Source organism: Bos grunniens, chromosome 26, assembly GCF_055505025.1.
Source record: "Bos grunniens cultivar Pamir isolate PY7600 chromosome 26, Bosgru_T2T1.0, whole genome shotgun sequence".
NCBI lineage: Eukaryota > Metazoa > Chordata > Mammalia > Artiodactyla > Bovidae > Bos > Bos grunniens.
This window is the reverse complement of record NC_141190.1, coordinates 13929049-13941879: the sequence shown is the minus strand read 5'-3', so window position 1 is coordinate 13941879 and position 12831 is coordinate 13929049. Positions and strand designations below refer to the sequence as shown.

The window sequence follows — 12831 nt, the reverse complement described above, 5'->3', positions numbered from 1 at the left end:
CTTGACCTAATGTTTGTTTAGTGTTCTTCAGTTTACAGTAGGTGTTTGTATCCATCATTCCACTAGATCCTAATATCCCCCTGCTGTTGAAATCCCTCCAAATGAAGCACTGCTGCTGCTGCTGCTGCTAAGTCGCTTCAGTCGTGTCCGACTCTGTGTGACCCCACAGACGGCAGCCCACCAGGCTCCCCTGTCCCTGGGATTCTCCAGGCAAGAACACTGGAGTGGGTTGCCATTTCCTTCTCCAATGCATGAAAATGAAAAGTGAAAGTGAAGTCGCTCAGTCGTGTCCAACTCCTAGCGACCCCATGGACTGCAGCCCACCAGGCTCCTCCATCCATGGGATTTTCCAGGCAGGAGTGCTGGAGTGGGGTGCCATCGCCCTCTCCCAAATGAAGCACTAATGCAGTCTTTTTGTAACTGTGCGATAGTCCATGGAGTAGATGTGCCACATTGTATTTAACCATTTCCCTATGAAATGGAGAGCTTCCCTGGTGGCTCAGTGGTAAAGAATCTGCCTACAATGCAGGAGATGCAGGTTCTATCCCTGGATCAGGAAGATCTTCCCTGGAGAAGGAAATGGCAAGCTACTCCAGTATTCTTGCCTGGAAAATCCTGTAGACAGAGGACCCTGATGGGCTACAGTCCATGGGGTTGCAAAAGAGTTGGACCCAACTTAGCGACTAAACTACCACCTATTCCTTGCATGCTACTGTATTAAGAATTGAAATAGTCTCCTAGGTATAAAAGCCCCTCTGTGTCCCCTGTTTCTTGTTTGTAGAAAGAGGCTTTAGTCTCCTAGGCCTTCCCTGAGTTCCATGGAGCAGACTCAAGCAGTTACTAATTAGAGGAGTGAGGGAATGCAGTCAAGAAAGAGAAAGCAGTCAAGAAAGTACAGTTCAGTGATAAAACAGGGTCCTAGTTCCTCCTCAAGGGAAAGCACAACAATATGATGCATCTTCGAGTCGTTCAGCAAGAACTAAGACCTCCCCCACCCTGGCCCCGGCCCCCAGGTGGAGGATGGTGACTACATGCTGACCACAAGCTGGTTGGAGCCAAGTTGATAATTAAGACTCCTGAAACACCACCTTGTTACCTCACTACCGACCAACCAGAAAAAGGTCATGCCCCCTGCAGCCCTCACCTCAAATGTAACCTTTTAAAGCCCTTCCTTAAAAGCCATCAGAGAGTTCTGGTCTTTTCAGCATGAGCTTCCCATTCTCCTTGTTGGGCCCTGCAACAAACGCTTTACGTTCCTTCACCACAGCCTGGTGTCAGTGAATTGGCTTTGCTGTATGGTGGGCAGGCAGACCCAAGTTTGGTTCCATAACACTAGAATTTCTGAACGCTGAAGATAAAAAGAAAACATTGTATATTTCCATGTGAAAGAGCTAGTTACTGTCTCCTACAAACGGAAGAAAAAAGAAAACTGGCATCAGAGTTTTCATATGCAGCACTGGGAGCTTGAACATCAAGGAATACTGTCAATCAGTCTGAGATAAAAGGATAAGACCCCCAAATCCTTTATCTAGCAAGATATCATTTCTTTGTCAGGAGACTTGTAAGTTTTTAAAATTTGGAAATCCAATAAAGGAAAGGACTGTAACCTTGGGGGAAAAAAAGAAGACTTAGAAGAACATTAGCAGCTTTATGCTATTCTAGGAAAAAAGGGAGAAAATAGTCACAGTTTGAACAAAAATTGTAAATTGTTTGTAATGAAACAAACCATAAAGATAGGATCCACATAAAGAAATACTTAAATGTAGAAAATTGATGATACTCTTATAAAAAAGATTAGAAACCTAGACGCTTCAGAAGGAAATAAATATATTAGACTATGTAAAAATAAAATACATTTAAATGGCAAAGATGCCTTGAAAAAAGTCAACAGGCAAATTACGGATCTGGAAAAAAAATTAACAGATATATACCATACAAAGAACTCTAATAAATTGGCAAGAAAAAGACATACAACATAGTGGTATACTGGATAAAAGATAATTCACATTAAGATTTCATAGGCAATCCGCCGAAAAAGATGTTCAGGTTTCTTTGTAGTCAGGAAGAAGAAAATTAATGTCATTTTATTCTCATCTGGAGACCATTTAAAAGAGGTGATAACTACTTATCATTTGCTGATAGAAATGTGAATTGCTACAACCCTTTAAAGAGGCAAACTAGCAAATTCTTCAAAATGTTTCAAATTCTTCAAAATACTCATTTTGAAGAGTATTGGGTACTCTTTGACCCAATAATCCTACTGCTGGTTGCCATTAATGACATAATCCCAATGCTTAGAAGTAAAACCACAGATATGAGAACATATCAAAGGTATGTTTATTGCAGAATTGCCAATAGAAGCAAAAATCTAAAAAAACAAAGTAACCGTACACATATGGGTATTACACAGCTGGACTTGGATCCCCTCACCCATGGCAAAGTAAAGCCATTTCATTGATGCTGGCTTATAGTGAAGTGTTTATTGCAGGACCAGTAAAGGAGAATGGGCAGTTCATGCTCCAAAGACCTGAACTCCCTATGGCTTTCAGGGAAGGGCTTTCTTTGAAAGGCAGCATTTGGGGTGAGGGTTGCAGGGGACATGACTTTCTCCTGGTTGGTTGGTGATGAGGTAACAGGGTGGTGTCTCAAGAATCTTAATCATTAACCTTCTAGTTCCAACCAGTCTGGGGTCTGTATGCTTATGGTCAGCATGTAGTCACCACCTTCCTCCTGGCTGAGGGTCTTAGTTCCTGCAGAATAGCTCAAAGATACGTGTCAAATTGTCATGAATTTCTCTTAAGGAGGAACTGGGACTCTTACTTCTTGACTGTTTTTTCTTTGTTTCTGTATTTCCTCACTCCCCTAATTAGTAACTGCTTGAATCTGTTCTTTGGAGCTTTGGGAAGGAGACTAAAGCCTTTTTCTACAAACAAGAAACAAGGAACACAGAGAGGCTTTTTCACCAAGAGAGCCCCAGACCGTCCTGCTCCATTGCAGTTCCCCCTTTTGTTTGTTTGTTTTTTTTTTGATACTCCTCCATCCTGAGAGGAACAGGGGTTAGGACAGGAAAGAATATAAAGTTAAAAAATATATATATAAAGTTTTAGATAGAGAGGATAATCATAACTGGACAGGGGGAGTAGGTTTTAGGGGAACTTGGTTTCAATATCTGGGATACACCTCAGGGTGTGTATTTTCCAGACTGGAACTGGTGGAGTTTTTGATATGCAATTCCAGGACTCTAGTCATCTAATTACATTTCCTCACTTTTTCCCCCTTCTTGTTATGTAGGTTTATTTAAGTTATGTAGGTTTTGTTATTAGGTTCTCCTGGATCTATTCTCAAATTCTTCTTTTTTTTTTTCCCTCATCTTCAAATTATTTTTTTCCCAGAACTTTGAAGTATTTATACCCCCTTGATCTTCTAGCCCACTAAAGTGAATCTCAACGATGTTATCCTCTCTTCAGTTCATCTGATAATTAGTCAAAAAGTCACAGTTTTGATGTATTTATTTATAATGTCTTAATAATTTTTATTTTTAATGTCTTAATAATAGACATTTAATAATATTTTATATAATATTTTTTACAATAATTTTTTACAATACAATTTTTACAATAATATTTTATATAAATAAAATAACCTTTATTTATAATGTCTTAATAATAAAAGAGTGTTGTTCCATCACAGTCATGTCTGACTCTTTGAGACCCCATGAACTGCAGCACACCAGGCTTCTTTGTCCTTCGAGAATAGTGTAGTGAACCCCATCATAGAGTTCGAACAGTTATCAACATACAAGGTTCCTGTCATTCAGTTTGAATCATTATCGACTTGTGACCAGTCTTGTTTCATCTACACCTCTGCCCACTTTCCCACCTTCACTCAGGATTATTTTGAAGCAGATCCCAGAGATCATATAATTTTTCATACTGAAATAATTCAGTATGTAACTCTAAAAAGTTCTCTAAAAAACAAAACTAGAGTACAAGGTTTCCTTTGGGTGGTGAAAGTGTTTTGGAACCATACAAAGGTGGTGGTTACACAACATTGTGAATGTATTGAATGCCCCTAGACTGTTCACTTTGAAATGGTTAATTCTTTATGACTTTAACCTCAATTTAAAAAAAATTAAGCTCTTAAAAATAACTGAAGGACAGAAGCCCCGTATAACCACAATGTCACTTATACACCTGAACAAAAGTAACATTAATGTATACATATGAAAAACTGGAAAGTGCCCTCACTTAAGTATTCTCCTTAAATACTCGTCATGTGTGTATATATTACAAAGGGCTGTCGTCCCATTCACCTCAGGCAGCTTTTTTTTTTTTTTTGCTGAGTGTGAATTCTCTTTGTTCAGACCTCCTCTCTCTTACTGCTGGATCCTCTTTCTGGGCTTTTTGGGGCTCAGATCTGGTTGCTGGAGCACCCTGAGTGCAGGTGTCTACCTGGTGATAGAAACAGAGCAGCCCTCAGCTCTTGGACCGCAGGTGGAGAAGCTGACTACTTCCAATTCCTGGCACGCCTTGCCTATGAGTAGTCCTCCCACCTCGGACAAAGGGCACTCAGTCCATCCCTTCGCTCCTTCTTGGCCTCCAAGTGCAGGGAGCTCAGTCCAGCTCATATATACTCTAATGAGCCTGCAGCTCCCTTCCCCCAGGAGCCCGCTGTCTCTGCAGACCACATGCTTCCACAGATCTGCCACCATCCTGTCTTGCTCCAGGACTCTGTCCTCAAGGTGCTTGAAGATAAGGAAAGATGCTGACCAAGGCAGGACTATAGATAGGAAATGCCAGAGGAGCAAAATGGAGTATTAAGTTCAAAGGAGGAAGGAGGAGTTCCCTGTGGGACAGAAATAGTTAAGGAAGGTCAGCCTATAGTTAATTTTTAACAAGCTTGCTGCGACCATTCAATGGGTAAAGAATAGTCTCTTCAACAAATGGTCCTGGGGCACCTGAATGTCCACATGCTAAAGAATGAAGTTGGGCCCTGGTCTCATACTGTATACAAAATTAATTCAAAATCGATTAACCTAAATATGGGAGCTAAAACCATTAAATTCTTAGAAGAAAACATAGGGGCAGATCTTCCTGACCTTGGATTTGGCAATGGATTCTTAGCTATGACATCAGCAGACGAATGGATAAGAAAGCTGTGGTGCATATACACAATGGAGTATTACTCAGCCATTAAAAAGAATACATTTGAATCAGTTCTAATGAGGTGGTTGACACTGGAGCCGATTATACAGAGTGAAGTAAGCCAGAAAGAAAAACACCAATACAGTATACTAACGCATATATATGAAATTTAGAAAGATGGTAACGATAACCCTGTATGTGAGACAGCAAAAGAGACACAGATGTATAGAACAGTCTTTTGGACTCTGTGGCGGGGGGGTGGGTATGATTTGGGAGAATGGCATTGAAACATGTATAATATCATATAAGAAATGAATCGCCAGTCCAGGTTTGATGCAGGATACAGGATGCTTGGGGCTGGTGCACTGGGATGACCCAGAGGGATGGTATGGGGAGAGAGGTGGGAGGGGGGTTCAGGATTGGGAACATGTGTACACCCATGGCAGATTCATGTTGATGTATGGCAAAACCAGTACAATATTGTAAAGTAATTAGCCTGTAATTAAATAAATTTTAAAAAGGGGCGGGGGGACCTATCCTGTAAAGATTAATTCTAAAAAAAAAAAAAGAAGAACAGCAAAAGAAAAAAAAATTGGATGTCAAAATTAAACTTTTTAGTTTAATTAAAGAATGTTTTCAAAAAAGTGAAGTACAACCTACAAAATAGAAGAAAATATTTGCAAACCATATATCTGATAGGGCCTTCCCTACTGGTCCAGTGGTTGAGAATCTGCCTTCCAATGAGGGGACACAGGTTTGATCCCTGGTCAGGGAACTAAGATCCCACATGCTTTGGGGTAACGAGGCCCACATGCTGCAGCCACTGAGCCATGTGCTCTAGAGCCTGAGCACTACAACTGGAGAAGCCTGTGCGCCACGGTGAAGACCCAGCACAGCCCCCTTCCCCCACAATCATGTTTGATAAAAGTCTAGTGTCTAGCACTTATAAAGAAACTCTTTCAGCTCAACAATCCAATTTTTAAAACAGGCAAAGGGCTTGAATAGACCTTTCTTCAAATGTGTAAAATGCCAACAAGAATATGAAAAGATGCTCAGCATCATTATTCAGTAGGGAAATGCAAATCAAAACCACAGTGAGACACCTCTTCACACCTCTTTTGTGATAACTTTAATCACAAAGATGGAAAACAGCAAGTGTTGGTTGAGTATACAGGAAAATTGAAACCCTCGTACATTGTTGGTGGGAATGTAAAATGGTACAGCTGCTGTGGAAAACAATTTAGCAGTTGCTCAAAAAGCTAATCATAGAGTTGCCATACGCCCCAGCAGATCAACTCCTAAGTACATACTGAAAACAATTGAAAACAAGTATTCAAATAAACATATATATACATATGTTCATAGCAGCATCATTCAAGACAGCCAAAAGGTGGAAGCAACCCAAATGTCCTTCGATGAATGCATAACAAAACATTATGTATATATCTACATACACATATATCCACACACAGTGGAATATTATTCAGTCATAAAAAGGAATGGAATATTGCTGCATGCTACAACATGCATAAATCCCAAAACATTATGATAAGTTAAAGAAGCCAGACACAAAATGTCACAGTTTTGTGATTCCATTTTTATAAAATATCCAAAATAGGTAAGTTGGCAGAGACAGAAAGCAGAGAGGTTGTCACCAGGGGCTGGGGAGGGAGAGAAGGTTGGGGTAACTGCTTAGTGGGCTATAGGCTTCCTTTCCGGGTGATGAAATGTTTGGGGACTAAGTAGAGGTGGTGGTTGTCCAACGTTGTGAATGTAATCAAAGCCAGTGCATCGTTCACTCTAAGATCGTTAATTTTATGTTAAGAAAGAAAGAGAAAGGAAAGACTGGACTTCATTGGGTATGTGAAATTGTTGGGTGGGTTGAGCACTTAACCGGGAAAGAAAGCATGGATAAAATAGAGAGCAGGTTGCGTTGGAGTTGGGAACTAGTTGGGAGGGAGACGGGCAGATCACGAAGGCTGTGGCTTACCCTGGAGTCGCAGGGGATGGGGAGCAGCTGTTACACGGAGGCAGCTGGGCTACTCTTGAAGGCAGGGGAGAAGCTGAAGGGCTTTTGACTAGATGAGGGACAGCGAGAAGGCAGATGATTCAAATGCTCACGTGGGCACAGGAGAGTTGAACCAGAGAAGGCCTGGAGCTTGGTGGCCAGTGCCCAGGTCATTGGCATTGGGCACATCAGATGCCTGTTGCGGGTGGGACTGGAGCGGAAGCAGGAGTGACAGTGATGCTTACCTAGGGCTTATGCCATGCCAGGCACTGTTCTGTGTGCTTGATGTGGTTCAGCTCACTTGCTCCTCACAGGAGCTCTTCTCCTCCAGGGTACAGATGAGGAAACAGAGGCCCAGAGTGCCTGAGTGGCCTGCACAGCTAGTAATGTGGCCTAGATCTGAACCAGACAGATGACCTCAGAGCCACGACAGTTTTAATTATGATGGAGAGATGAATGTGAGATTTTTTTTTTGAAGCCCACTCTTTAAGCTGTCAGGTTGACGAGGGGAAGAGAAGGGAACTGGAGCCAGAGTGAATCCCCCTGGGTAACCACAGGGCTGGGACAGGTCATCTCCAGTGGGCCTTCGAGCAAAAGTCTCTGGCTGGCTGAGGACCGATGACTTGAGCTCATGGTTAGAGACAGAACTCCAGAGAAGGCCGGTGGAGGGGCGTTTAGAAGAGAAGGACCAGGAACACAAGAATCCAGTCCCAGCAGCCCTCATGTCCCCGCTCATCCCACCCTGTCCCCTGCAGCCTCAGGGTACCCTGCCCCAGACCCTGCTGGAACCTCCTGGCTGTGTTCCTGGTCAAGGCAGCTTGACCCGTCAGGCAGTTGGCTCATATCAGAAAAAACATGGGTCCCTGTCTCCACAGCCCCAGTGGCCACGGAGCTTGCTTGCTCTTGCCCAGAATGGCTCTGAGGTTGGCGTGAGAAGGAGCCTGATCGCACAGAGACTTACCTCCTTCCTACTGATTTCTAACATTCACCATGAAAACACGAATGGCATTCTCTGTCTGAGGTTCTAGGAAGAGAACATGGGGGAAAACTGGGGTGACTTTTGTCCTTCCTCTCTTCTGGTTTTTATATAATATAGCATTGCTTCATTTAGAATAAAATGCCCCCTGCAGGACTGTGCTGAAAAGTCCTCTATTGAAGCTTCCAGTCTTGGAGGGAGATTAAGGCAATAAAATCTAAAACTAAAACAGCCTCAATCATTATAGTAGTTTCTTAATATCCCCCTTGTCCTCCTTTCCCTCTGGTCCATTGTAAACAGTACTGAGAGAGGTTAGTGTTTTGAAAGCTTGTGTTTAAAATGTCAAAGCCCAGAGCCCTGTTGGTCACCCTTTAGCTGGGTTTGCCGGCCTTGAGGGGGACTTCCCCTCCACCCAGCTCCTGCCATTTGCCTGCTTTGGGGCTTTGTCCTCTCTGGTTCCTCTCCCTGAAACACTGTTGCCTGTCACACATTGCCAGGTGCTGCCGGCCTTCAGGATTCAGCTCATGTGCTTTTCCACACACTTCCTCTCAATCCTCACCAGCACTCTGATGCAGACCCTGTAATGCCCATACAGATACACAGATATGTGTGTGTCTGTGTATCACTGTTAAACCTACTTTACAGACCCACAGATGGAGCCAACAGGAGCACGGAGAGAGGTTAAGAATTTACCTGTCATCACACAACTAGCACATCAAGGAGCAGATCCCAAAGCGCATACACTCAGCCACTGCTGATAACCAGCTGAGTTCAACACTGAGCCTGACTGAGACATATTAAGCTACGTTATAAGCTCTCGAGGGGAAGAAATGTGAGGAAGCTTTTCTAAAATCTTTTTTTCCTGTCTTTCCTCTTTGGGTCCAGGTGGAAGTGAAGCCATATGTGCTGGATGATCAGATGTGTGATGAGTGCCAGGGCACACGCTGTGGTGGGAAGTTTGCCCCGTTCTTCTGTGCCAACGTCACCTGTCTGCAGTATTACTGCGAATACTGCTGGGCGAGCATACATTCCCGCGCCGGGCGGGAATTCCACAAACCGCTGGTGAAGGAGGGAGGCGACCGCCCTCGCCACGTTCCGTTCCGCTGGAGCTGAGCCCAGGGCAGACCCAGCCACAAGTACTGGAGTAGATAACAAGGAGGGAAAAGAGAGGGCACTGCCTCAGGGCTTACAGTGTTCTGGAAATCTGTGCATTTGTTCTCGATTTTTAAAGAAGAAATGGGTCTTTTTATTCTTATTTACAGTCACATTACTGAACTCAGTGTCCAGTATAACGCAGAATTGCAGAGTGTAACGGTACTGATTTGCACTTTGACTCTCACCTTTGTCTGCTTGGTACCTTGATTCCTTACACCTGATTTGTCACTTGTAGACTGCCATTCTCATCAGCGGCCATCAGGTTGATGTCTGTGGTTTTTTGTTTGTCTGTTGTTGTTGTGTTGTTGTTGTTGTTGTTCTGATCGTTTTTGAACTGGAGCATGCACTTATTTTCAGAAACTTAGAGAATCGCCCCTAGGAGAAGACTTACCAAAGGTAATACTCGTGAGTAGGTGGCAGATGTAGCAAAAACTTCACAACAATTCAGCAATCATTAGTTGGGGTCATTTAGAGTAAGGATAACCCTTAATGAAAATAAGCCTTTAGTTGCTCTCTGTTTTGACATGTAAGGATACCTCATAAGCTGAATCTTTATTTTTCCTTCATGTTTGATTTTTGTTTTGCTGAGGATTTTGGTTAGATCTTTTAGTGTTATGTAAATTTATGCTGCAATAGCTTTTGCTGCTATTAAAATGGTATTATTAATACCATAATACTCTATTCAGGCTAAGGTATCAATTACAAAAAACCCAACAACACACTTTTGTGATTTAGGGATAGAATCAGCTGCCGAAAGGAGATCAGAATAGACTTGAGAAAGCTTCAAAGGAAGGTCACTATTTCTGACTGCATGTTTACTTAATCAGGTTGCTGCATGCAATAAATTTTATATCCGATGTCTAGTATAAAACCTTCCCACAATGCACAAATTAAGACTCTATATAAGCTATAAAATACTGATTTTTAAAGAAAAAATTTTTTTCATTCAAGGAAATGGTAATTGACTGGAGGAAGGCATGCCTCAATAAATGGAATGCTTCTGAAATTAGGAAGAGCCCATAACAGAATGACCTATATTACAACCAATATAAAACCTAGGTGTAGGATATTCTTAAAGCAAATTTGTGGATGGTAGATGAAGTACTTTGCGGTGCTCTGTTATATATTGTGCAATTTATTTTATATAGTAAAGTGATTATGTCTAACTGTGATCAAACTTTAACTGTTTAAAGCCTCTGTGTCAGACATTAACGAACTTGACAGTTCATAACTGGTATATTATTAACTAACACATGAGCTCTTAGTTACAATCTCCTAGTGCTTGCACCATTTTACATAGCTTCAGACCTTGTCCAGAAAACCAAAGAGCTCATCTTAGCTTACAAACACTAGGAATATATACAGTATATAGAGATAAGTTGTCAGTTGACAAACTAGGCACATTTTAAGAAAGTTGTGTGATCGTGATGCTAAAGAAATGTCTGGACAAACTAAGATGGCCTGAGCAGGGTTGGTTGTCTGGGTGAGAAATTAACTACTTAATTCCCTGGATTTATCCTGTAAAGCTTGAATAGAATTCAGACCTGCTAGTAGTACCATGGACATTTTTTTAGCATTCACTCTTGGGCTGCAGATAGTAATATATGAACACATAATGATTATGAGACTGTGTAAGTCTTTTTTTAAACCTTCTTCCTATGTTTTGGAATTCTGGGGACAATCGGACTGGATGTGACACTGCAGAATAGATGTAAGTCGCTGTTTATCTGCTGTGATGTCCTTGTACTGTCTCAAGTTAACAGCGCTTTGTTCTGTTTTGTTTCTTCAGTGTTTAGTTGCAATTACCAGCTCTCAAACTATAGTTTGTTTTCAAAAAGAAAAAAAAAACGAAATAGTTTTTTACTGGATTTAAATGCTGATTAGAATTCTCCCCCTTTGAGGTTACCTCTGGGCTTTTTGGTAATACTTGCTTTTCCCAGCCCAGCTGTGGTTTTCGTTTGTTTTTTTCTATGTTTGTGGTTTTTTTCGTCTGTACAAGAAATTTTGTTATGCACTACTACTTTTTGTATTCTAGACAGTTTTCAAAAGTTGGCTGAAGATTTTTTTGTTTGTTTGTTTTTAAGGAAAAAGGCATGCTTTCTGACTGACATGATCTTTTGCAATACCTCAATTTTGAAATATAGGAAAGAAAATGATATTTTCTAAGTAAGTTTATTCAGAAAAAATATATATTAATTTAATTCTGCAAGAAAAATGATTTAACAGATGGGTAACTTTATTTTTTTCATGCTTATTTGTGTTTTTGAAAATGAAGAAGTTAGAGCTTTATAACTATAATATTAAAGATCATATCTAACCTACAGAAATCTACCTAATTATGTGAAAGAAGCAAAACTTTTTGAAGAAGCACCCCTCTTTCATGTACTAAAGTAACACTGAGATTTAAAAAAAAATGCTGGAAGATTGTACAGCATAAAGCTGACGTGAAGGCGAAAAAACATTGTCATGAAGAATAGGTTACAAAAAATAAACTCCATTTGGTGCTGAAAGTTGTGAATAGGTGGTGGAAACTACTTTCCCTTAATTTGTATATTTATAATCAAGCGTTGATTGTGCACGACTGACCAGGATTGTGAAAGAGTTCTTCTGTTTGTATTTTTTTAAAGAGAACTTTTTTTAGTTTATTAAATTATAACATGTTCCCTTTTGTTTTGTAAATAAATGTGCCCCCAAGTTGTTAATGTTATATTAAAAGAGAGGGTCCTTCGAAAAAAATTATTTTTTAAAAACACAGAGGTGTTCTGACCTGCAACTTAATGGGAAGCCCCCGGGTATCACAGGTCCTGCTGTGGCCTTTCCTTGATGTGACACTTGAACTAGTCGATTTTTTGAAGGCTATAACCTAACCTCGACTATTTGTTGTTATGTGCAATACTGTTTGTACTGTTTGTATAAAAAATAGAAAAAAAAAAGAAAAGAAAAAAGGCATAAATCTTTATTGCAGATTTATTTTCATTGCAAACTTTAGACATTGTGATTCACTGAAATCATTTTTCTACTGTCAAATATGTACCTTTTCTTCATGCTGGTATTTTTTCAATAGTAATGTAGCCTTTGTACTGAGACAAATTTTCATTGTTATTTTTAGAAAGATTTTTTGCTAAGAAAAAAATTAAACATATTTACATATTTTTCATTTTATTTCGTATTTTCTTTAAGGAGTGCTTTCTCAATCATTAATAGAGTTGTTTCTGGGAGGGACTTTCATATCTGGTCAATGTCATAATATTATTTTGTATTTTTACTTGGAATAAATTAATTTTATGATGCTAATTCTTTAAAAGTTTATTTTTTTCATTTTCAGTTATTTTTGAAGCTAAAACCTTTGTAATATTGTTACTAAAGTGTCTAGTTTTTTGAAATGCAAAGCTTTATGTATTAACTTGCTGATGTGGTTTACAATAGTGTGACAACGATGAAAATGGTTGGTTATGTAAAGTGATTGGAAAATGTAATGGATAATTGGGTAATAAAATGACAGAATGAGCAGAACATGTGAGATTTTGACAAGCCTTTTCCTTTATTAC

The 12831-nt window shown here is 40.3% G+C and overlaps 1 protein-coding gene across 22 annotated transcripts in view; it reads left to right on the top strand.

Moving 5' to 3' along the window:
* CPEB3 (cytoplasmic polyadenylation element binding protein 3) overlaps window positions 1-12831 on the top strand; it is a 348047-nt gene that overhangs the window by 275137 nt on the left and 60079 nt on the right. For 17 of the 22 annotated variants that reach the window (XR_015155643.1, XR_015155642.1, XR_015155641.1 and 14 more), the window contains one exon: window positions 9014-12798. The exons of 4 other annotated variants lie outside the window; for them this stretch is intronic. Coding sequence is in view for 14 of the 18 variants with exons in the window: in XM_086378570.1 (XP_086234696.1) it covers window positions 9014-9241 (228 nt within the window). In the remaining 4 variants the exon portion in view is untranslated. Of the gene's footprint in view, window positions 1-2870; window positions 2974-9013; window positions 12799-12831 lie in introns of those variants that run through there. One more of the 22 variants, XM_086378584.1, reaches the window with a different exon arrangement.